Source organism: Eptatretus burgeri, chromosome 14 (assembly GCF_056783735.1).
Source record: "Eptatretus burgeri isolate ZD-2024b chromosome 14, Ebu_testis_v1, whole genome shotgun sequence".
NCBI classification, from domain to species: Eukaryota; Metazoa; Chordata; class Myxini; order Myxiniformes; family Myxinidae; genus Eptatretus; species Eptatretus burgeri.
The window spans coordinates 66831286-66857254 of record NC_140974.1 but is presented as its reverse complement, the minus strand read 5'-3'; the positions used below and the strand labels follow the sequence as shown (position 1 = coordinate 66857254).

The following is a 25969-nucleotide window of genomic DNA, read 5'->3' as shown; positions in this document are numbered from 1 at the left end:
TCAGCTTGCAACGAGCCTTTGGTTTATTTTTTACCCAACATGGTTGTAACAATACTGTGAAAGAAAAATAATTCCTTCTTGTGAAATGTATAATATGCTGCACCAACCATTTTCTGTGATGTAAGGTGATGATAATCATTTCCTCTTGAATGCTTTCAAATGCTTGTAAAAGTATAAAGTCTATTGTAAAGCATTGTAATTAAAGTCGTTTTGTCACCATATATGGAGTTGTTCACCAAGAAAGATCATGGGTAAAACATCTGACCCAGGGTTGAGGCAAATGAAAGTATTTTTGGATCAGAAACGAAATATGTTTATCATGTCCTTCAAGAGAGGAAGTAGCCCACACATTTGCATTAGCACGATTGTAACAGATACTGCCAGAAGGATGAGGGAGCCCTTTGTCCTGTGAATCAAACTGCTTGCTTGAAATCAAACCACGAATGAGAGGGAGATGAATTCCCATGCTCGCACACAAACCATAATATGGTGTTCTGACAATTAAGAGACTGGGGAACATTGAGTGATATGGAGTTTTGCTAAGTTAACATGTTCTGTTCTTTGTCCAACCCATGCCCCCTCCTTCCCTCCTCCGATGAAAACAACTTTGCAACAAGGAAGCTTGGCTTGTGAAACAGAACTGAGAGAAGGAAGAGTTCACAGCAGCTCATCTTGGTGTTGCTCTGTGTATTTGTTTCTTCCCGTGTACATGTAAGTAAATGATTAAACTCTCACTGGGACTGGAGTTACGGGAGTGAGGTTTGATTCCACTGGAGGTTTGAGTGATTCGACTGCAACACAAGTATACAGGTGAGACACCATTGCAGAGAGGGTGAGAAAGAAATGGGTGTAGTAGAAGTAAAAACTGACCATAGAATGCACTGTTGGTCTGATACTTAAGCCCTTTCAACATAGCAATTGATGCACTTGCAGAGGTCATAAGCAGCAAAATGAAAATCAAATCTGACCCAACCATGTACTGTCTTTGGTATCCTTTTAATGCTTGTGACAAAGACTTAAGGACGGTTGATTGTTTTTACCCTCGATATTATACAACCAGCACTTGATCTACGGTATTACTTGATCCAAACATCTCAATGGACCGATATCAACGGGAGACCGATTCCGTGCAGCTACCAACATAGTTGCTTGCATTCATCGATTCGAAACGTTATCACCTGCGGAAAGAAGCACAGATGATGGTCAATTGAAGTGGCATCGCAAATGTTTCAAGGAAATACATGTTGGTCCAACGGATTCAGCCTGTTTGTTGCATCATCATTGAGATGCAATTGCCCCTGATGCGATGCTGTGTCCATTTGGGCAGGAAGTCGACCAAGGTACCTTGCATCAAGTGACCTATATGTAAAGTGCAACGGTAAATGCCAGCAGATTGTACCCGTTTCACATCCCTCCATTGGACGATGCACTTTAATGCAATGGCCCTGTCGGCGAAGCCCAAGGATAACAGTTTTGCGTCGAGTCGGGAGAACGTCTCAGACGCAGGTACATAGTCTCCCGATCTACCCTGCCACCCCAGTAAGATACGGTACTATTGGAGGTGTTCTCTCTCGGAGGGAAACACCGTGTTGTGCAAAACAAAGTTCATCAACTCCATGTCCAACTCTCCGTCCAACCCTAATTCGTTTAGCATCTGATCAAAGCTTTCATGGTTTGTAACAACAGGGCTTAACCTGCTATTTTCAAGATCAGGGTTCAGGACATTATTGTCCGTCATCGTCGTTGGTTGTTGCAGGTCGATCCGAGACGATCCAAACTGAGACGTTGAGAGCAGCTGTCGTGTTGGGGGGAAACAGAGTCGATGCAGGTTCACGACTCGGTTTGTTGGGTTTAAGGAGCCATGTAACGGTGGTTCCGCCAGCATATTTGCGCCCAGTATTTCCATGTTAGAGCTACTCGTTGGCGGGCTAACTCTGGCAACATTTCCAGTAAAAGGTGGGAAGTCTAAGGTCGCTGCCAGACTCGTCGTCATAAGGGTAGTCCCTGATGCAACTGAAAGTGAGGGGTTTCTACCAGACTCGGTGATGTTCGCTTGCACTGGAGCTGTTGGTTGTACGTTAGAGAATGTCTGGAGAGGAGAACGTGGTAGGCGTGAGTGAAGTGAAGACCCTGTGTGAAATGAAGAAATAGAATGCCCAAGAGGAGGAGATTGTGGTGTGAAAGGGTTGCTTTGTGGCAACATTGAATTCTGTGTCCGATCCAAGAGGCACGTGGAGGTTGAACAAGCACTCGAGGACGCGAGTTTACAATCAGAATGCCCAATGTAATTTTCATGGCGAGTATGGACGCCACTGGTATCTTGACCATTTTTTCGATGTCGGTCAGGTTTTCTCTGGCTTCCGGTCATTCTCCAGCACACAGAAGTTTGTGCACGAGTACAGCATTGACCAGGGCGAGGCAGAACTGGATGAGGCTGGTTGGTACCATTCCGACTGCCAGGTCTTGAGTTGTCAAACTGGTGGGGTTTTTTTGGGAGGGGGGTTGGGGGGGAGGAGGGTTTGGAGGGGTGGGAGGATTCACGGGCAACAGACAAGGTCAAAATGAAAAATGATGTATCCACATAAAGGTGAAAAAATATTCGCCCACAAGAGCTATTCGGTTTTGAATATTTTTCAAAATTAGTCAAGATGAACCACAAATCTCTTCATTCATCCTTCAAATGTAATTTTAATTAAAACAAATGGCAGGTGACCGATATGAAGGTCTTTGAAAATAAATTGAGGGACTTCTACTTGCGGTTAGCGCACATGGCTCAATAACCTCCTGCCAATAAGATTCTTCTTCTTTGATGCCCACAATTATTCCCACGTTCTTGTGCGGTTGGCCAGGGAAAGCTTAGTAGAAGTCCTTCACGAAGTGGCTGGCCAGGCCTGATGTTCGACTGAGGTTGGGGCAGGAATTTCCAATTTGTTCATGACGCCATTGATGGCTCGACTACTCTTCTTCGTGAAGGACACCGTGGGATCTCAACATCCATCAATGAATGCTGGGACACGGGACGCCCGTTTAACCTCCAGCTAAGGGACGACACATACATTGATGAATCACCCTGCTGCCTTGCATGTGAAACACCGGGGTGACAGTTTATAGCTGGGTCAAGATTCAAACGCAGACCAGACGGCTTCGAGGCAATTGTGCGTACCTCCTGAGTCTCGGCCATCCTGCCAGCCCGCTTCCAATCTTAAGAATACCATCTAGAAATGTCTTGTCTTTGCATTATATGCGATTTTTAAAAATCGTTTTGTTTTGGTGTTCCCGTCTGGAATTTTACCTTCGTTGTTTTGTGTAAAGATTTATGTTTCCGTTCATATTTGTTCTTGTCCGCCAAAGCCAAGCACTGCCAAGAGCTCTGCTCAACCTCTTCCTCGACTCTTTTCCTTACTCTGTTCCATTCCTTTATTTTACTTACTAACACCAGTACGTGCCAATTTCCTGACCAACACTCAACAGCTCCTTGCTGCTTCCTGGCAACCAGTAAGGGGGGGGCAAGGGGGCAAGGGGGGAGGGGGAAGGCAAATCAATAAGTAAATCCGATGACCCCAAACTCTGAAGACTCCATATACGAGGCTCTCTCTGCAAACAATAACACTTTCCTCCTCTTTCTTCGTATGGAGCACAAGGCTGTGGGTGCACCATCACTTTACTCAATATCCTGATTGTACATTCAATTCCTTCATATATTTCTTCCTTGGCCCAGTCAAGGAGACTAATGATGATATTAAACAAAAGAGCAACTGCATGGATCATGACCTTCCATTCAAGTTAGTCTCACGTCTCAACCATCTTCCTTTGTCAAAACAATATATATATATATATATATGTGACGTTCACGGGACTTGAACAGTCCCGCCAACGTAGAATGAGCCGAAACGATGGAGGCGGTTTATTTATTTATAACCCAAAGATGGCGGTTTCAATCACTCTACCGCAAACGGGATGAGGAAGGTGGCACGAGTCACTTTTCACTGAGTTGATAACGTTTATTCCTCTAACCAGAAATAACAAGACTCGGCAAGAAGAGGGATCCGGGGCGATTCGAGGGGATGGTGGTGTGGGTTCGGGCGTGGAGAAAACACAAACAATTCCAATGAATACACAAATCTCAAACCCTCTAAGGCGCCAGGTACACACACACACACACACACACACACACACACACACACACACACACACACACACACACACACACACACACACACACACACACACACACACCATAGCTGGTCCTGGGCCAAGTCCGCTCACAGCCGCCAGGGAACCAGTTCTGGCACCAAGTTGCGAGCAGGAGAGGGAGGCAGGTCCGCCCGCCGTTCGACCCCGTACTCAGAGCCAGCAGAACCCCAGAGCCAACCGAGCTGAGGCACGAGGCACAGCGAGGCTACAAGACACGATGAAACCAGGGCCGAATCAGCGCAACAACACAGCACGCTCCCAGCACAACAGCCTCCACCAAAACGGTCTTTCTGTACCGATCTTCTTCCTCTTCCTTTTCGACCTCGAACAGAACCTTTTTATCCTCCCGTCCTCGTCACTTCCAATCGAGCCGTTTTATTGGCCCTGCGCAGTCGCCTTCCACCAATCGTGATCACGGGGCGGAGCCATCCGCAGCACTGTCCTGTGACGTCACGGCAAGCTTCCAGGGACTACTAAAAGGGGTTTACGCAGACACACTTACCCTAATCCGTTTCTCTAACTAATTACGCGACAATTACCATTTCCCCCTTGAAGAAATGGACATTTACTAGACAACTTATCACCACTGAATTGCTACTTATTAAATCGAGATCCTGGTACACTCGAACAGCATGGCATACCTAATTAAACATCCTAATTACCCTTTGAATGCATACCCCCCCCTCAAACGTAACACTGCCCCCTCCTCTGGTACCGCAGCTCCTGCAAGGTATATCACAGGCGCTACCGTACCAGCCTTAACACTTACTGACTCACACCTAATTAACCTAACGAAATAAAGTAGGAGGGGCAATGGGCAGCGAGTCGCAGCTAACTTACCTATCCTGCTTAATGTACTACCCCCTTATGGCCTTATCCTCGCCTAAACAATCATTCTTTTTTTTAATTTATTTATTTATTTTATTTTATCACTTGAGAGCACTGAGCGAAGTTGCACTCCATCCTCTGGATCATCGCTCTTGCCCAACACTCTTCCAGTGATATGGGGAGGGGAAACAAAAGGTTCCACAAAAACACAACACTTATACTTTACATTCCTACTCTAAGCCTTAACGACACTATTCATGGAATATTTACACTTGACCGCGTCCCCAAGTGGATGCTGATAGACCCAGCGTTACCTGGGGAGCCAATTTTCAAATTTGCTTGACCCCAAAATTATGCAGACATCATGCCCTTGCTGCACATGTCAAGTTGTGCGGGATCGAGTGGGACTCACACATCTTCACAACACTCACACCATGGTCATCATCACATTTCTAGGTCATGGTCCCCATTTTAATGATGCAGGCTGAATCCCGTCATGGTCGTGGGGTGGGTTACCACAAGATGATGGGGGCATCTCAGGTGCAACCATGCCCACAGGTAAGCTTGAGTCCAACCCGGACGTTTCTCCGCCCCGCTCCCTTTGATTCCCACCCCCCTGGTAGCCATCAGCTCTCATCCCGTACAGCACACTGGAAGGGGTCTCACTGGCTCCTCTGGCCTTCCTGGGTCGCCAAGGTCCTACCCACCTTGGTCGCCCAACCAGACCCTCTCCCAGTTGCCTCCAGACACTGTCACCATTAGCCACCAGGGGTGAATCTCCTTGAAGGGGGTCGCAATTCCCGCTCACCGTGAGCTTCAGCAATCCCTGAGGACAAGCACATCATCTCCACCCACAAAACCCACATGACTCCCCCACCCCATCGGCCTTACATGTGACACCTGCATTTCTAACACTTCACTGACCATGACCTTCCCTGTTACCACACCATGTCCAATAAAAAAATCAATGTGTGCACCATACATTTCACTTCTTCACTTGAAGCAACTCACACAGCACTTCTCCTCACCCGATCCACGCACCAGCCATTGGACAGCCACTCGTGCCCGCTTTGTTACCAATTACCCATTGTCCCTATTGTCACTCTAAAACCCAGCAGCACTTACAAACCCATGCCAATTTTTCCACAATTCACTTTTTTCACCAAAGGAGGGCACTTCGCCACAATCTCAGCAGCCGAGCATGGCCGTATATGCTCAGCCCAATCGAGTCTCCCCGACCCCCGACAGTGATCTCCGGACTCGACCTCGGTAAGGGCACCTCGGATAGACCTGGCGGTTCAGCAGGAGGATTCATCCTCTCCGGGCTTGAAAGTCTATTGGAGGGTCTCTCCATCGCCGGGTACCGGCAATATCGTTGCATGTGTCCTCTTCGCCCGCACCGGAAACAACTCCCCATAAAAGGCCCCCGTGGGTATCGGTGTAATGTCTCTTCCGGTTCCGGACCCCCTCGGCCATAATCAAATTGCTCTATTGGCTGGGCTGGACCCCGCCACTTTGGCGCACCAACTACCGAATTACCCCTTCTCAAACTTGACAGTTTCTGGCAAATTTCCTGTAACATTTGGGTAATGCCAATTTCTCCCAGCCCCTCTCCTTGATCCTGAATCTCCGCTTGTCGGACCGTCACCGATGGCCTCTCTGGCACCCAACCCGGTCGCCTCCACGAGGCCAGCCTGGCTGCGCACTCAGCCGCTCGGTGAACGGTGGGTGGATCCTGTAACTCCACTAGCGCTCGGACTTCAGGGTCCGGAAGAGCAGCTAAAAATTTCTCTAGTGCCAGTCTGTCCCATGCCTCCACTGTTAGGTCCCGATACGCGATCCTGACTGATTGGTAAATGTCCTGTGCCAGCTCCTGCACTGTCTCACCCGGCTTTAATCTGCGGTGCTGGAGCTGAGCCCGCACCAGATCACAGTTCGCTGCAAACCCAAACCGACGGCTCAACGCCTCGCAAATGTGGGAGCTGGTCAACATCCCTCCGCGATCACGTTTAACACATCTGCGGCTGGTCCCCGCAACGTTGCCACCAAATTCCCTGTACGTTCCTGCTCAGTCCACCCGTTCAGTCGGGAAATGCACTCAAATTGCGTCAGAAAAGCTTCAACGCTCCCTGACCCGTCAAAATTTACCAGGGGGATCACTTTTACGGTGGCCCGCTTCCCAGTTTCTCCCTTGTCCGAATCCAGCCCAGGGATCAAACACCCTTGTGGCTGCGTATCCAATTTCGGAGCCCACTGTGGCCAAAGATGTTTTGTGGTGAGGGTCTCATGGGTCAATTTTTCCTCCTGTTCCAAACGTTGAATGGACCGATTCACCTCTTCCTGCAGGAACTTCTGGGCCCGCACAACCTCCTCCAAGGCTCCGTCACGAGTTTGTAGCTGCTCCTCAACCAACCCGGACACTCTACTTACAAAAGACGGCTCTACCAGGCCTTTATCCAAGACTTCATCTTGGCTCATAATTTTATCTTGTTCGTCCAAACGAGCCTCCAATCCTTTTACCTCCTCCGCCAAATTCATCCCTTGCTTCCTCAGCTCTCCCCACTCTTCTATTTGCAGCTGCATACGAGCATCCACACAGGCACGATGACGTTCCAGGCTTTCATCCACTTTATCAACCCGAATGCTCGTTGCATCAATTTTATCTACCAATTTTTTTCGTATATTTTCCCCCTCCAATGTAATTTCTACCTGTTTCCTCCAATCTATCCTCGAATTTACTTTGTATTTCTCCCAATTTAACATCCACACACTCCTGCATCTCAGTTTTCATTTTCTCCATCTTTTCCCCCAATTCATCCCTCATTAAATCAATCCGTGCACCCAACTGTTGCCCCATTACCCCCAATTGATCTGTCATTTCTGCCCTCTGTGTCACGAATTGATTTTCCATTTGTGCCGTCATTTCTGCCATTTGTGCCCCCTGTGCCGTCATTTTTGCCCCCTGTGCTGTAATTGCACTCATTAAACGTTCCAACATTGTCCAGATCGTCATCGTGCCGGTTTCCGGCGCTGCTGGCCGTTACGGGCGATGAAGCACGGACCACGCTCGGAATGGGGGAGGTTCCAACCCTACCCCCGTCTCTCCCTTCTTCCCCCGACTCGCTGCCAGACACGTGGCCTTCCTCCTCAAACATCTGCACATCCGACATGGTGCAGAAATCCCGTTTGCCGCCAATTAATTTTAATTTGAAAAATCCCACCAAAATGTTCACGCGCTCGCGCGTTTTTTTTTTTTTTTGCAGTAATTTGATATTCCAATTAGTGGCGAGATTTTAATCCTGGTATATAATTTAGAGGGGTTCGAACATCCAACACCCTGACACCAATGTGACGTCCACGGGACTTGTACAGTCCCGCTAACGTAGAATGAGCCGAAACGATGGAGGCGGTTTATTTTTATAACCCAAAGATGGCGGTTCTAATCGCTCTACCGCAAACGGGATGAGGAAGGTGGCACGAGTCGCTTTTCACTGAGTTGATAACGTTTATTCCTCTAACCAGAAATAACAAGATTCGGCAAGAAGAGGGATCCGGGGCGATTCGACGGGATGGTGGTGTGGGTTCGGGCGTGGGGAAAACACAGACAATTCCAATGAATATACAAATCTCAAACCCTCTAAGGCGCCAGGTACACACACACACACACACACACACACACACACACACACACACACACACACACACACACACACACACACACACACACACACACACACACACACACACACACACACACACACACACACACAACGTAGCTGGTCCTGGCCCAAGTCCGCCAGGGAACCAGTTCTGGCGCCAAGTTGCGAGCAGGAGAGGGAGGCAGGTCCGCCCACCGTTCGACCCCGTACTCAGAGCCAGCAGAACCCTAGAGCCAACCGAGCTGAGGCACGAGGAACAGCGAGGCTACAAGACACGATGAAACCAGGGCCGAATCAGCGCAATAACACAGCACGCTCCCAGCACAACAGCCTCCACCAAAACGGTCTTTCTGTACCGATCTTCTTCCTCTTCCTTTTTGACCCCGAACAGAACCTTTTTATCCTCCCGTCCTCGTCACTTCCAATTGAGCCGTTTTATTGGCCCTGCGCCGTCGCCTTCCGCCAATCGTGATCACGGGGCGGAGCCATCCGCAGCACTGTCCTGTGACGTCACGGCAAGCCTCCAGGGACTACTAAAAGGGGTTTACGCAGACACACTTACCCTAACCCGTTTCTCTAACTAATTATGCGACAATTACCATTTCCCCCTTGAAGAAACGGACATTTACTAGACAACTTATCACTACTGAATTGCTACTTATTAATCGAGATCCTGGTAAACTCGAACAGCATGGCATACCTAATTAAACATCCTAATTACCCTTTGAATGCATACCCCCCCCCTCAAACGTAACTATATATATATATATATATATATATATATTCTTCATGTGATTACGTAATAGTAGGGGAGCCAAGGGCCCCCAACTTCTGATGGAGGTGGTCATGCATGATATACTTTTGTTTGATGTATTTTTAGGTAGGTATAGTGATTCTGCACTGGAAAAAAATTGTAAGCCCTTCCGATCTTCTTGCGAATTGATCCCATGGCCATATATTTGACATTTCACCTCCGAGAAAAAGTGAGCAAAAATAGAGGGGTAGGGGAAAGGAAAATGCCTCTAATAGGTACTTGCAAAACATAAAACCAGAAGTATTAGGTATCATTGGAAAGGTCTTGGGTTATGCTAATTACACATATCATGCAAATTTTCATGACGTCATCGATGACGTCACTAGAGGTCAAAAGGTCACCGATTTTGAGGGCAGGTGAAAATCTGGGGTACCAGCATATACATTATTTTTTTGTGGCAATATGCAAGGAGTTAGAAGAAAATAAAATAGTGCAAAATGTTCACGAGATATCAAGGGAGTTTTTGATACCAAGAAATTTCATATTTATCTTGTAGATTTTATGTCAACCCCTTGTGTTTAGAATGCGAATTTCACGAAATCGGCCAAAAATGGCATATTTCTAATTTTCGAGGTATATGTATTAACAGCTTGAATAAATGTTATAACATGATAAACCTCCTGAAACCATTGCTAGGATAACAAATAAATCCCCTAGAATAATTTTTCATGCTCTTTAACCCTTTCCTTCCAAATTTGTCAATGCAATCTAGGGCCGCACCATCTGATGGAGAATTCTTTTTGCAACATGCGAAAAAAGCTATCGAGAAATAATGACATCTACATAATTTGTTTATTGCAACAACAATCACTCATTTAAATGACATTATTGTATCAAAGTCATTAACAAATTATTCTTGTGGCTGTCGATCACATAGCTCCGGCTGACCACGACAGGCACAAGCAATTGTGCACTTCTTCACCGATGCTGCTTTACACTGGCACCTCACTCGGCAACGCCCTTTTTTTCATTTACACGATGTCCTGACATAGTTTGGCTTTCGCTCTTTGGTCATTCTGACTGCAACCAGTGTACCATTTTCTATGTGTTGTCCAAATGATGTAGGATCTGGCATTGTCGGTGTCACTTCTCTAGCTTTTTTGAAAAATGATCAACTGATTGAGTGCTCTTAGCAGATGAAGTTTGAATGCATCAGAAGTTGGGGACAGTAATCTTAAGTCTTCGTTTTTAGTCATGAAAAGATGGCATCGTAGTTCATCCATTGTCCCAGTGAAGCCGCTCTTGCCATACAATGCAAAGAAGTATTTCTCAGCAGAATCAACTACAGATTGCTCGACATCTATGACATCTTCACCGAAGTCTGCCACTGGGCCAAGATAGTTGGTGCATTGCAGTGCCTCTTTCAGAGCCCGTTTCTCACCAATACGGAAAGGGTAACTAACTGTGTCACAACCTGTTAGGATGTATGCTGCCAGGATTACCCCCGTTATATTTTGATTCGGGAATGTTTCCTCCAGATATGTGGAAATGGCGTGGCAGGAGATGTGCACGTCTGATGCTACTGTGTGCTTGTGAAGCCAGAGTTCCTGCAAACCAAGTAACCGATGAACATGGAAAATACCCATCATCACTATATCTGTGTCATTTGCCTCAATGATTATTCTCTGAATGTTCTGTTCTCGAACCATATAGGCAGCATGAGCGAAAATGAGGGTGTCAGCTTCCTCGTGATTTGAATTGGAGAGAGTTGATACTTCCTGGACCAGGCCACTTGCCAATTTCACTGTGGTTTCAGTGAAGCCACCGACAATGATTTGAACTCCTTCAGAGATATCATTCTCTCCATTGGACCATGAGTCTAAAAGAAAGTTGAGAAGGTTTCTGTTGTTTTCTTTCTTCCTGCTGAATTTTTTTCCATTTCGGCAGGGGCAGGTTTGGCTGTGGAATGAAGGTCTTCAATAACCGAGTTTCTTTCTCCCGACGACTACGTTCCTCCTGCTTCAAGCTTCTCTCTGGGCTGACGTCATATCTATCCCCAACAATATGGATTATTTGACATCCATCAGGAAGCATAGTAACCATCTTTTGCAGGTAACATTTCTGAAGTTGATTGAAATCAGTGCAACCCATGTCCTGAAAGCGCTGTATAAATGCCATCATATCCACAATCACACCAGTGCTGCTTTCAAATATATTGGCTTCATCTAGTTTTTCGCATTCAACCCAGGATGTTCCGCAGACCTCTCTCAGGGCAGCAAGGTAGTCTGCTTTATTACCTTTACGCATTGCAAAGCCACATGGGTGTTCCCTATCTGGGTCAAACAGTGAACTAGGATATTTGGTCCATTCATGGGAAAATGCATCAATCTTCTGTGTTTCATCCAAATTTTGAGCAAAGCACAAAGACCGCATGACATCCTCTTCTTCCTGATGGAGCTTCTTTTGTTTTGACTCTTTTGACACTGGCTTGCTTTTCTCCTGGAAGGTTTTCAGATGAAGGGGAACGACCTTAGCTGCATCATTCTCTTCTGCCAGCTTAAGTGCAGCAAGCCCTTTCTCTTTGGCTAACGCCAGTTCTGTGGAAGAGGCTACTTCGCCTGTTGCAATATTTGTCAGGGACTCACTAACACAACTCGTGAATGGATGAATGAACTTCTCACTAATGACCTTGATTATGTTGGAGACACAGTTGTCCTCCTTCACTGATGAACCATTTCTTAGCAGAACGTCATCCTTCATCATGTGGACCATTTCAAGGGTTTGTTGTGAGATTGAAGTAAGTTCAGGCAATGCCTTCAGATACTTGCTGATCGTTGCTTGGGTTTGTGAGACACCGGAGAACAACTTCGTCTTAGCATCTTTATATTATTGTACGTTTGCTCCAATGCCATGTCAGTCCACACTCCGTTGTATTTACCACGCTTTTGTCAAACAGTGAACTTTCCCGTTTCAAACTGAGATCTGACAGTTTCTCGCAGCTCCTCCATTGCTTGTATATAGTTTGTGTTGGGTCGTTTGACAAACCTTCGACCCCTGGAGTTCAGTCATGGTGATTGATCCCATTGCGACGATCAGCGCGGAGATTTTTACAATTTTGGTAAATTGTCGAATTAGAGGGATCACTTCTCCATTACAGGGACCGAAAAATAATGTTGCATGTCGAAATAGCGGGGGCCGAATTACAGGGATTCGCGTTAACTCAAAAAACGTTAGTGCCATTCGGGACGGGCAATATGTGTCGAATTAGAGAGAATGTCGAATTACAGGGATTCTACTGTAGGCCATTTTTGGCCGATTCCGTGAAATTCGCATTCTAAACACAAGGGGTTAACATAAAATCTTCAAGATAAATATGAACTTTCATGGTATCAGAAACTTCCTTGATATCTCCTGAACATTTTGCACTATTTTATTTAATTCTAACTCCTTGCATATTGCCACAAAAAATAATGTATGTGCTGGTACCCCAGATTTTCACCTGCCCTCAAAATCGGTGACCTTTTGACCTCTTGTGACGTCATCAATGACATCATGACAATTTGAATAATATGAGTAATTAGCATAACCCAAGACCTTTCCAATGATACCTAATACTTCTGGTTTTATGTATTGCAAGTACCTATTAGAGGCATTTTCCTTTCCCTACCCCTCTATTTTTGCTCACTTTTCTCGGAGGTGAAATGTCAAACTTATGGCCATAGCATCAATTCGCAAGAAGATCGGAAGGGCTAACAATTTTTTCCTAGTGCAGAATCAGTATACCTACCAAAAAATACATCAAACAAAAGTATATCATGCATGACCACCTAAAAGCTTAAATAAGCCTCTTTTTGGGGTTTGGCTCCCCTACTATAACATTGTGATGACAGAGCTATGACCTATTTGACCAACCATAGGGCTGAGCTCACTTCCGAAGGACAGACGCTGCTAAGATAACTACTTGATACGACACGCTGTCACGGTATACAAAGCCACTAACTGCAACTCAATTAAATATCCGACACTGTCCAGGGATCCTGTAAAGTTTACAGTGTAAACCATCAACAAACACTTTCCCAAAACACAATTTTCCATGTATTAACCTCCCACCATCTTGTCATTTAACTCTTACATAAGCGTCCAGTTCCGAATGCAAGAAACATTCCAACAGCACAAAAAATAAAATTGATCCGGATGGTGACGAAACAAGCTGAGGTTTTGAAGAAGATGCTTAAACATTTCCAGGATGGAGACAGCAAAGCGGTTAATTGCAAGTCAGTCACAGGAATAACAGAGAAAACCGTCAATTACTGTTCTGATTATCTTGGTCATCAAATAATGTTTTGAGCAATGGAGTTCTGGAAGCAAATAGATAGTGGAGCGCTACCTTTGGAGCGAGGAGGCGAGGTCTCGTCGGTGCCGTCTTCGTGACAGCTGGTGAAGGACTCGAAACAATTATCGGAGCTAGTAGAGGCACCAAAATATGGGAAGGAGACCCTGTAGAAAGATTTGGAAGAGTAGGTCACAACAAGGTAGATTAAAGTGAAGTTCAATTCGCTTGCAAAGCAAAGATTCCCGCTTCACCGTGATCCCTCGGCCATACCGATTGCATTAACAGTGTGCATCGAGTTGTCCTGCTTTGAAGGGTTAAAAACACGTGCCGTTGCCGGTGCGGACAACCGAGCCTGTGTCTGGAGCAATGACAAACAAAAATGGGTCATGCCGAGGCAATGGTACCAGTTGTTGCAGAACGAAAAAGAGATACTTGTCTGGCGACCATTTCCAGCTCCGTAACCATTTCCCTCGATTTGTTAACAGATCCAAGCCAAAATGCTTCCGGCCTCATTCTGTTCATTGACACGACCCGAATCATTCTGTGAAATGTTCCCATTTATCGGGCTCCCTACCTCAGCGGGTGCATCACGAACTGACCAAAATGAAAGCTTTTCCCCTGGAACTCTTTCCTTTGTGAACATGGGCAGCAGGGAAAGGGTGTGTCTGACAGAATTCTAATGTGGGTAACGGAGTGGAAGAGGAAGCACAAAAGGGGAACAGGCTGAAAAACAATCGTCATCAGGGTGGGATGGCTCGAAGCACGGCACTTTCGTGATATCCGTTGTACAGCAATACCTCGCTTAATGCCGATTCAGAGATTTTTGTCCTGGAGAATTTTTTTTTACTGAAAAAAACAAAACTTATGAGAATCGATAACACGCAGCGCTCGTCGGGTAAATGTACCCGCCGCCATTGTTTTCACTGTATGCACACGCTCCGAGCCAATCAGCGCTGTTTACTCCGCTTTCGTTTTGCAGCAGGATGAGCCTCCGCCAATCTCGTCTCCCATCGCTGCCATGTTGGAGGTGTAGGAGCAGAGTAGGACCGACGTTAATTATTCCTGTCATTGGTGTTTGTACATATAGTTGTGGGAATGTTCTTTAGGGGTTAATAAAACTGTTTAGTCGAACGTTTGTCATTTCTTAGCATTTGTTTTGATAAGCGTGACGTACTTTTGGTGCAATAGATATGCGTTGTGTATGTGCAGTGACATGTTTGTTTTTCCAACCCTACTGTTTTGTCCTTGGACCATAGACCACCATACACCACTCGTGTGTATGAAATAACGCTGGCGGGAACGCATCTCCATACGGACAATGGTGTAATGACCCCTTTTAGCGCATTTTTGATTCACGCTCTCTTCTCCAGGAACGGATCCTGAGCGCTAAGCGAGGTATTACTGCATTACATTGCGTCTAAAGATTATGACCTTACCACTTTATAGCTGCAAGAGGTACCGAATGATGCATTTGTTTCACCTTGATGACATGTGAATAAATAAATGTAAGTAAGCACCTTCACCGAACCGGCTTTCAGTTCAACTTACCCGAGGACAAAATCGAAACGTTTGGAATACAATGATGGATTACCCGCCAAAGTGGATTTGCATTCGAACGAAAATACGGGAACTTTTTCTGTATCCAAAGGTAGATTTCGGGAATGGTGAGCCGATGGCTTGAGCAGCTGCGAAGTGCCATCGAGATGAGTTGCGCATACGAGTATGGAGGACGCTAAAAGGGTAGAGAAGCAGGAAAGGATAGAATGGTAGAATTCACACTCAAATGCCAACACAATCAAAACTGTCAATCAAACAGCCGCAATTCTCGTTTCTACCATTATGCATTCCCAAAGGGTAAAAGTAGCCAATTCGGAAGTTCCCTCGCGTTGGTGAAGAGTGGCGCAGATGTCGAGGAAATTAATTTCAGTTTTATTCGATCATGTGTTCGGCAGAAGGCTGTATGGGATGTTGAGGTCCATGAAGCCATCCGACAGCCTTCAACAGGCTCGACCTCCATCTGGGACATTCCAAATATGTGGGGAATGTCCTCAGTCAGATAGCCAATCGAACTGTCAGACAAAGGGTTATTCTGACAAAACTGTACACATCATTACTATGTGGACAAAAATGAGATGCATCATAAAACCTCATCAAACACCATGTGCTCACAGTTGCTCGTCCATACATCAGAGTGAGGAGCAACCAGGGAGATGTGCAATTTTTGCTGCATGTTCAGTTGAAGCAGATACTGTAGTTGTAGCCATCATCAAGGATTATATTGTGTGCCATTATTGCCAATAAAAGTATGCAGAATCGATAGAAAGAGGAGTCCGTCAAGGGCATCTAATGAAGATAACCCCATTCCTAACACTTATCCCTCAATTTGACAATACAAGGGTTAGATGAAGAGAGGAGAAAGAATGGAAAGGGAGTGTGGGAGGAATGATGAGATTTCTCCAAAAAATATCAACAAAAATATCAGGCAATCTCAAAAAAATACCCATGTTTACGTCCGTCACCAAAGGTGGATGGAGGTTGTTTTTTCACCCCTGTCTGTCTGCTTATTATCTGTTTGTCCATACATTTAATTTATTCAATGTGAAGTGACCTTCGGCGGTGGAGATAATCATAAAATCACCAAGGGAATAAACTAACACTAATCAATGGTAAAACCTTCCCGCACCATTCTCACCCTGTCCCTTACCTTGCAATCCAAGTCGCACGATTTCTGGTCCTCAGGTCTAACGGTTGCACAGGTTCCACTGAAGTGTCCATAATCCGGGGCCTTGGTGGATCCGCTGTCGTTCGTCGTTTCCCCATTACCCCCGGCAAGAGCCAAGGGCAGCTTGGGAGCTCGGCATCGTCTCAGCCAACTGATACACGTGAGACTCTCATCAAGGGGAGCGACTGCTTGCTGCCAGGAAAGAGACTGCAAAAGGAAGAAAGGAAAACAAAAATTTACAATCAAAGTACTCTCAGAGCATCAACAGTTCAATTTAGGACAACATGTGGATGCAGTGACAAAGTGTGGCAAGATTCAATTATCAATTACAATTATTATATTTTCACATTATTAACTGCACAATTTTCAGTTGAAGAATCAAACCAAAGATGCTGGAAACAAATAAATTAATTAATTAAAAAAAACATTGGTCATTCAACCTCCAGAAATTTTTATTATTTTTTTTAGTAACACTCAAATGCACCATTATTTATTTATTTGTTTGTTTATTTGTTTATTTATTGCGGAAAAAAAAAACTATTGGAGCTTGGAAGCCACAAGCTTGTTTCTATCCTGCACTTATTTGGCAATCTCTTCATTGCTGAAGCAAGGAGTTGCGGCTAAACAGAAAATAAAAACCGAGAAGTGAAGGATATGAGAGAGAAAGTTGAAGAGTTTGGGAAGAATGGGGATACAAGTGAAAGGGGTACGGGATGAGAAGGTATCAAAGCAAGTGGGGAGAAAACGAAAGAACCCTTACTCACCAGATTTACGTTCATCACAAATAATACAGCTTTCAATTAACAAATCAGTCCACATTGAAATTTCACACTGGCTGCGTTGATCAATTCAGCCTCGGTAATCATCGATGGGATGTTATCAGAAGGATGACTCGTCACTGCTACCTCCCGTATCAACAATCAATGTCACATTTTAACAACAAACTTATGACCGTTAAAAGGGACGGTGCACAAAAATATAGGAAGCGGGTCTACTCGAGCTTGAATTTTTTTAAAAAAAATCTCCATCGAACATTTAAACATTTCTATATTTGTTAAAAGATGGAAACTTCTGCACACGATTTCCAAGGGGGAGGACACAAATAAGACGCGCATCATGTTAGAAATCTCCGTTAACCAGAAAAAATGGAATTCTGATTTGTGGATGCTTATCAAATTTCTGGTCAACAAAAGAAACCACAACTCCTCTGAACGTGTGAACCACATGCCACGGAAGCAGCAGCAGGGGTTGTCTGGCACCGTGATTGGTTGTTGGACAAAGCGTTTTGAGTCTCCACTCGAGTGGTGCTTGAGCGTCGAAGGATGTTCGGCCTCGCACGTTTCCCTCCCAATTCGTGCCTTGCTGTAGTCTCCATCGTTCAGTTCAACTGATGATATATTACCGTGGCTGGTCCTCAGTTGGACACCTGTGAAGTCAAGGGTCAATAATTTATTCAATGTGAAGTGATAAATAGTTAAGTGTGATACAGAGCACATAATGGATTGGAAGCGAATACAATACAATATGTCCTGTGAAAAATGAACATAAAAATTTAAAAAAACACAAAACAATAACATGATCTCAACTAGAGGGGGAGCACTCGGGAGAGTGCAAAACCTCCGCCGCCAATACTGCTGGGTCACTCAAGTGAACCTTATATCTTATTCATTAAATATGATGTCAACAGTGCTGAGAGTTATAGTTCTTTTCTCCAACATTTCTTTGGGGGGGGGGGGGTTGGAAATCACTTAAAACATGTAAAAATGCAAAAAAAAAAAAAAATCAAAATTTTGTTGAAAAAAAAGTTGCAAAATTTTTTTTTCTCGATCAATTTTTTTTTTGGGGGGGGGTTGGAAATCACTTAAAACATGTAGAAATGCAAAAAAAAAATTCCCCCTTTTTTGGGGGGTAACAATTTTTTTGGGGGGGGGTGGAAATCACTTAAAACATGTAAAAATGCAAAAAACAATTTTTTCTCAATATTTTTTTTTTGGGGGGGGTTGGAAATCACTTAAAACATGTAGAAATGCAAAAAAAAATTTGGGGGGGGGAACAATTTTTTGGGGTGGGGGTTGAAAATCACTTAAAACATGTAGAAATGCAAAAAAATTCTCTAACAATTTTTTTTTTGGGGGGGGGGGGTTGGAAATCAAAATATGTAGAAATGCAAAAAAAAAAAATTTTCTCTATTTTTTATTTTGGGGTGGGGGGTTGGAAATCATCTAAAACATGGAGAAGTGCAAAAAAAAATCCTTTTTTTGGGGGGGGGGGGGTAACAATTTTTTGGGGGGTTGGAAATCACTTAAAACATGTAGAAATGCAAAAAAAAATTTTTCTCACAATTTTTTTTGGGGGGGGTAACAATTTTTTTGAGGGGGGGTTGGAAATCACTTTAAATGTAGAAATGCAAAAAAATTCTTTTTTGGGGGGGGGTAAAAAAATATTTGGGGGGGTTGGAAATCACTTAAAACATGTAGAAATGCAAAAAAAAAAAAATTTTCTCACAATTTTTTTTTGGGGGGAGGGGGACCAAGTCCAACATTTAATGGCATGATCCTTGGACCATACCTACCCCCCCCCCCACCAAGTTTCGTCGAAATCCGTCGAGGAGTTTTTCCGAAATACTGTTCACAAACAAACAAACAAACAGAAAGGGGTGAAAACAGTAACCTCCATCCATCTTCAAAGATGGCGGAGGTTAACAATGCTCCACACAACCCTTTCTTCATTTATGGCTCCACTCTCTGTCATGCAGTACCCCCACCTCCATCCCACTGGCAGGCAGACTGCAGAGCCTCCATCATTCTGCCAAACTGGAAATGATTCAATGTTGGTCTGATAAATGGAACATGTTCTTCAATCCCAGAAAAATCTCAGTCTCATCCTTTTCCTCTGGTAGGATCATCAAACGAACCCACCTATCCATTTTCATGGTCAGCCACTGGCAGAGGCTCAGTCTCTTGAACTGCCTGGATTCACCATCAGCCGTGACCTCACCTGGGCTGACCAAGTAGCAGCGCTGGCTTCCAGAGCCAGTCATAGACTAGGCATTCCACAAAATATTAGAAGTACTCAGCCTACAAAGTCTTTGGCCAGAACTCCATAAAATTACTGCTCTTCCCTATGAAATAATATATCATATCATATATATTACACAAAGAAGAGCATCCCTCCATAGTGACGGGAATAGCGAGCAAAAGTATCCATCACCAGTGATGGGAAAAGTATCAGTAGATCTTCTCCCGCGATGAACCTGAGTCTTTGTCTCTCACTCTCTCACGGCAGGCAGGTTGGTGGTCTTTCTTTCTTCTACCGTCTCCTCTCTGGCCTTGCCCCCACTGTTCTGTCTGCGATCTCCCCCCCCCCACCCCACCATATTGCCGCTGGGTGCTCAAGGTCCGCCAACAACCCCCTTCTGGTGAGACTGCAAAATCAAGAATCACTGCTCACCTTCACCCTTTCGTTCCTCATTTTTCTCACCTCTGGAACAATCTCCCACACTCTCTTCAATCCCACTCCTCCCTCTAGGTCTTCAAAACAGCTGTTCACCACCATCTCATATCTTCCCCCATCTAAATCCTCGATCTTTTCTACCCCCGTTAATCCACCCCAATCCCACCTCCTTCAAATTCCCTGGAATGTCCATCTTGCTAACCCTGTGTACCTCGCCCCATCCCTCCCCCTTCCACAGATCTCCTCGTGTCTCTGTTCCCTCCTGTTTTGTGCTTCCCTGTCCCACCCACCCCTCTTGTCCCATGTTCCCTGAATGTTAGATCTTATACAAGCCTCGACAATGGATACAAAAAAAAATCTATCCATTTAAATTATTTTATAGACCTTAAAAATGTTCAGTGTGTTGCACTCTCCGTTTCACTCACCCAAAGCTCTGAGCTACTTATATCACCGACCGCGAAATGGTGGTGCAACATCAGGCGGCAGAGGTTCAATTTGTCAAAAAAAGAGGGCAAAATATCCTGGTTGCAAAATAAAATTTGGCATCAACATTACTCGTGCCTGTTCTCCCGTTATTTCAGAAGTGAATGTTGAGCTTTTCAAACGCAGTGTGGGAAGCGGCTGCCGTAAACGGGAGACAGACACCATGGTTCGCAATGTACAAGAGAGGAGTTCCCTTCCAAGAAACTTCAACACAGAAAGAGACCATTCGAACCATCAAGTGCACACGATGGTTGCCAATCTATGACGGTTTTTTTTGAATAGAGTCAAGGCTTGTGAAAGAACTCAAACACTGAACACAAAAGAATGCAACAGGACAAAAGGAACAGGAGAGAGAAAGAGAGAAAGAGAGAAAGAGAGAAAGAGAGAAAGAGAGAAAGAGAGAAAGAGAGAAAGAGAGAAAGAGAGAAAGAGAGAAAGAGAGAAAGAGAGAAAGAGAGAAAGAGAGAGAGAGAGAAAGAGAGAGAGAGAAAGAGAGAAAGAGAGAGAGAGAGACATCAACAGCAAAGTTGAGGAACAAAAAGAGGGAGACTTGGACAAACAAAGGGTGTGGGAAGGAGTGGGTTGGAAAGGATGGATACAGAAAGCAACTTTTATCCCCCTCACCCCCTTCCTCTGTATCCCCATCTTCTATCAATCTATATATATATGTATATATATATATATATATATATATATATATATATATATATATATATATATATATATATATATATATATATATATATATCTCTCTCCCTCCCTCCTCTCTCTCCTCTCTCTCCTCTCTCTCTCTCTCTCTCCTCTCTCTCCTCTCTCTCCTCTCTCTCTCTCTCTCCTCTCTCTCCTCTCTCTCCTCTCTCTCTCTCTCTTTCTCTCTCTCTTTCTCTCTCTCTTTCTCTCTCTCTCCCCTCTCTCCTCTCTCTCCTCTCTCTCCCTCAACCCCTCTCCTCTCTCCCTCAACCCCTCTCCTCTCTCCCTCACCCCCTCTCCTCTCTCCTCTCTCCCTCAACCCTTCTTCTCTCTCTCTCTCTCAACCCCTCTCCTCTCTCTCTTTCTCAACCCCTCTCCTCTCTCTCTCTCTCTCTCTCTCTCTCTCTCTCTCTCTCTCTCTCTTTCTCAACCCCTCTCCTCTCTCTCCTCTCTCTCTCTCTCTCTCTCTCTCTCTCTTTCTCAACCCCTCTCCTCTCTCTCCTCTCTCTCTCTCTCTCTCTCTCTTTCTCAACCCCTCTCCTCTCTCTCTCTCTCTCTCTTTCTCAACCCCTCTCCTCTCTCTCTCTCTTTCTCAACCCCTCTCCTCTCTCTCTCTTTCTCAACCCCTCTCCTCTCTCTCTCTTTCTCAACCCCTTACACACATCGGCGTGGCGGGGTCGAAGTCGCGTTGTCGAGGCGAAGCCTTGGTGAATTACACACATCGGCTCTGTCTGGGTCAGGGGTCACGCTGTCGAGCGAGTGTTTTGGTGATTTCTACCACGTCCGCTTTGTCAGGGTCAGGGGTCACGCTGTCGAGCGAGTGTTTTGGTGATTTCTACCACGTCCGCTTTGCCGGGGTCAGGGGTCACGCTGTCGAGCGAGTGTTTTGGTGATTTCTACCACGTCCGCTTTGCCGGGGTTGGAGGTCAAGGGTCAGGGGTCGATTCTCGCTTCCCCGGTCCTATAAAAGGGCGAGCAGAATGGAGCTCGGCGTGCCAGTCAGTTTTACGGAGCTCGAAGCAGTGTCGAGAGAAGTGTCGGTGGGTCGGTTGCCAGAGTTGGTGAACGGAGCAGGGACGCGGAGAGGGGCTCGGAGGCAAACCAGAGGGCTACGTGGAGACCACCGCTGGGAAAGGGGGCGAAGTGGAGATCACAGCCAGGGAGAGTTTGCTGGAGCCAAGGCAGTCCAGGGTGCTCGTTCGAGCGTCAACTCGCTAAGAGAGCGTCAACTCGCTAAAACAGCATCGACGTGCTGAGAGAGCACCAGCAATTCCCCACATACCGAGCATCCGCGCTGAGAGAGCGCTGGCAACCCCGTCCGTTCCGTGGCGCCTGCTGTGCGGCACGAGCCTGCGCATCCAGGTGGAGAACGCCAGAGAGAGCTCACCGGCCAAGCCGGGTGGCCGAGGACAGGCGCGGCCACGCCAGGCCGTGGAGGAGTAGACGTCGCGACCTGCCCACCGTCGTGCCACGAGAGTGCGGGTAAGGCCCTTCGGTCTCGTGGGCCTGACCGTTCATCCAGACTCCACGCCACATTCGGTCCACAGACCTGTCTGCCACCCTTGTCTTTGGGGGTGCCTTTTCTTTGCTGTTTGTATAAATGCATGTGGTGGCGCAGTCTTGTAAGTAGACTTGTTTAAGTGACTGTGTGTGCGAATAAAACGCTTTATTCGGTGGTAATTATTTTATCTGCTTGCTTTGACTGTACATACGTGCATGATTCATTGTGTTGGCTGTATATACGTGTGGGTTTGAATAAATGTGCCTGTTGAACTGTTTCCCGTTCGTTGCGTCCATTTCCCTTTTGAAAGTGCCATCTTACATCACGGAAGAAATTGGTAGAGGGGTGTAAGCACCCGGTAAACAGAATCACATCCGTCGAGGTCGGCGATAACACCGCTTGGTTATCACTGTAGCACGGAATGGACCACTTAAGCGGTTCGTGTCCTAGGCCGATCTGCGGCGAGGTACGATCGCCCGGTCGACTACTCGCGCAGGAACTTAGGTCGGTAGAATTTGGCGAGCAACCCTATCCTGCGCGGGTGGGCAATTGGCACAATCGTGGTGAGGTTAAACCCCCACCCGTGACTGGCTCCTGGCGGTAGTTCCAGGAGGGTCACGACTGAATTGTCCGTCCGGTGGGCGACGCGGCTGCCATTAGAGGTACGCGACCGATCGCACGCCAGGCGGGTCAGAATTCGCAACAATATATATATATATATATATATATATATATATACATATACATATATATATACATATACATATATATATACATATACATATATATATACATATACATATATATATACATATACATATACATATATATATATATATATGTATATGTATATATATATATATATACATATACATATACATATATATATATATATATATACATATACATATACATATATATATATATATACATATACATATATATATATACATATACATATACATATATATATATACATATACATATACACATATATATATATATATATACATATACATATACACATATATATATATACATATACATATACATATATATATATATATATACATATACATATACATATATATATATATATATACATATACATATACATATACATATATATATATATATATATATATACATATACATATACATATATATATATACATATACATATATACATATACATATATATACATATACATATACATATATATACATATACATATACATATATATACATATACATATATATATATATATATATATGTATATATGTATATATATATATACATATACATATATACATATACACATATACATATACATATATACATATATATATACATATATACATATATATATATATATATTAGTGGTGTATGCTTATATATTGAAAGCAATAACGACCCGTGCTTCCCTGTTGTCTCAGGTCGCTCACCTGCAGTGAGCACAACAAGGTTGCACTTATTTTCGGATATTTTCATTTACGGACGCTTTCTCACGGTTCCGTGATTTTTCCCAGCGTATCGGTTTTGATGTCCGTCGGCATGCAAAATTCCAGCTTTCTACATCACCCGGAAGGTTCCGAACATCAAAACGTCGGTGAGCGAGTCGGTGGTGAGAATAAGCTTCATATATTACATGTATTTATCCAGGATTCTGCAGACTCTAAAGTCCTCAACATCAAAGACATCTTCAAACTCATTCTTCCCTCCAGGGGCTTCAAAATGCCTGCCCACATCCATCTCAGGTCATTCATCCCACATCCACACACGAGATTTTTTTTCCACCCCCATTAACCCTCCCCAGGCTCACCCCATCCTTTGCAGGTTATTGTGTTTTCTACCCAACTTTCCGTTTCATCCCAGGTTTTCCTTTCCTCTTCTTTTAGCCTCCTTGCTGTGTGTGACCTTGTTGACCCCGTGTCCTCCTTCCCCTCTACTTGCTCTTATTTTTCATTAAAGTGCTCCTCCACCTTGCGGTTGTGGGGGTTCCCCCCTCCCCCCATTCCACTGTATGATTTTATATATTCCTGCCCGTTCTTACTCTTCCATGAGCCTCGACTTTCCAAAAAAAAAAAAAACAATCCCTACCCATAATGTTATCTACCCCCATTAACCACACCTAATCCAACCATATTGCTCGCAGGTAACTGTCTCCAACTGTCCTTCCTCCCTTTTGTTGTTCAACTCATTCTCTTGTTCGTTGTATCCAACTGTGGCCCCACTGCCCGACCCGACAGTTCCTTTTTACCCGAAGTCACCTTGCTCTTCCATGAGCCTCGACTTTCCAAAAAAAAAATAAAAAACAATCCCTACCCATAATGTTATCTACCCCCATTAACCACACCTAATCCAACCATATTGCTCGCAGGTAACTGTCTCCAACCGTCCTTCTTCCCTTTTGTTGTTCAACTCATTCTCTTGTTCGTTGTATCCAACTGTGGCCCCACTGCCCGACCCGACAGTTCCTTTTTACCCGAAGTCACCTTGATCTTCTATGAGCCTCGATTTTGTGTACACACTACACGACAATTGTATATACTCCGTAATCGATTCATAAACTACAAAATGTATGAACAACATAATCATTGAGTTACTAACAGCTTGGTTTCGTATTATTAAAAGTCTGAGAATATATGAACAAAAAACAAAAACAAACTTACATCATCAACAGAATCCACGGAGTATAAATTAAAAAAAAAAACAACAAACAAATCTAGAAACTGATGTGAAAACCCGGAAATGAATGTGCGAGGATTCAAATCCATCTCAACCAATCAGAACACGATCCGTTGTGAGTGAACAAATCGTTTCCGGTTAAAAAAAAATCCGTTTCATTGCGTCATCGTATTGCCTTTGGTCGCTTTTTCAAATAATAATCTTTCGAGAGAGCAAAAAAAAATTAACTTTAATGACAACGTCAAAGAAAACATCAATATCAATGTCGTCACCTCAACTTGGGATGAATAATACCCCTTTTGCATTTCGAGCACCCCCCCTCCCCCACCCCTGATCTGCTACGAGCGCACTGTTATCGAAACGTAAGTTAAAATTTATCTTCTATTCAAAGTAAACTCGATTAATCGACGAATATCAATCAAATTCTTGTATTTCCACGAGGATTGGATTGTGGGCGGTGTAAAAGCAATGCCACGTGACCTTGCAATTTTTGGAGGACGCGATTTTAGCTCCGACCGAAATTAAACGAAAGGAATCGAACTGTATTTTTATTTTTTTTTATTTTTTATATTTGGTTCGTTACGAATGCGACGCAAATTCCCCAAAAGATTTATCACCGAGTCTTCAAATCTCGCGGAAAGTTCGGAGCACTGGTTGCAAGT

General features: G+C 44.6%; 1 protein-coding gene and 1 pseudogene across 6 annotated transcripts; both read right to left on the bottom strand.

Moving 5' to 3' along the window:
- LOC147013509 (uncharacterized) lies at window positions 1-25437 on the bottom strand. 6 transcript variants are annotated; one of them, XM_085855357.1, is made up of 8 exons: window positions 25292-25437; window positions 17719-17916; window positions 16473-16697; window positions 15360-15500; window positions 14343-14444; window positions 14039-14126; window positions 13823-13932; window positions 1-2476 (listed from the first exon to the last, which is right to left on the bottom strand). In XM_085855357.1, exons 2-8 carry the CDS (start codon window positions 17863-17865, stop codon window positions 1553-1555), a joined length of 1737 nt encoding a protein of 578 aa, XP_085711483.1. In that variant the 5' UTR covers window positions 17866-17916; window positions 25292-25437; the 3' UTR covers window positions 1-1552. The 6 variants fall into 6 exon arrangements, with proteins under 6 accessions (XP_085711483.1, XP_085711486.1, XP_085711485.1 ...); XM_085855360.1 differs by lacking the exon at window positions 25292-25437 and adding an exon at window positions 25115-25132; XM_085855359.1 differs by lacking the exon at window positions 25292-25437 and adding an exon at window positions 24976-24993.
- Window positions 2486-13815, bottom strand: LOC147013510 (uncharacterized; annotated as a pseudogene).
- Window positions 25438-25969: the final 532 nt, after the last annotated feature.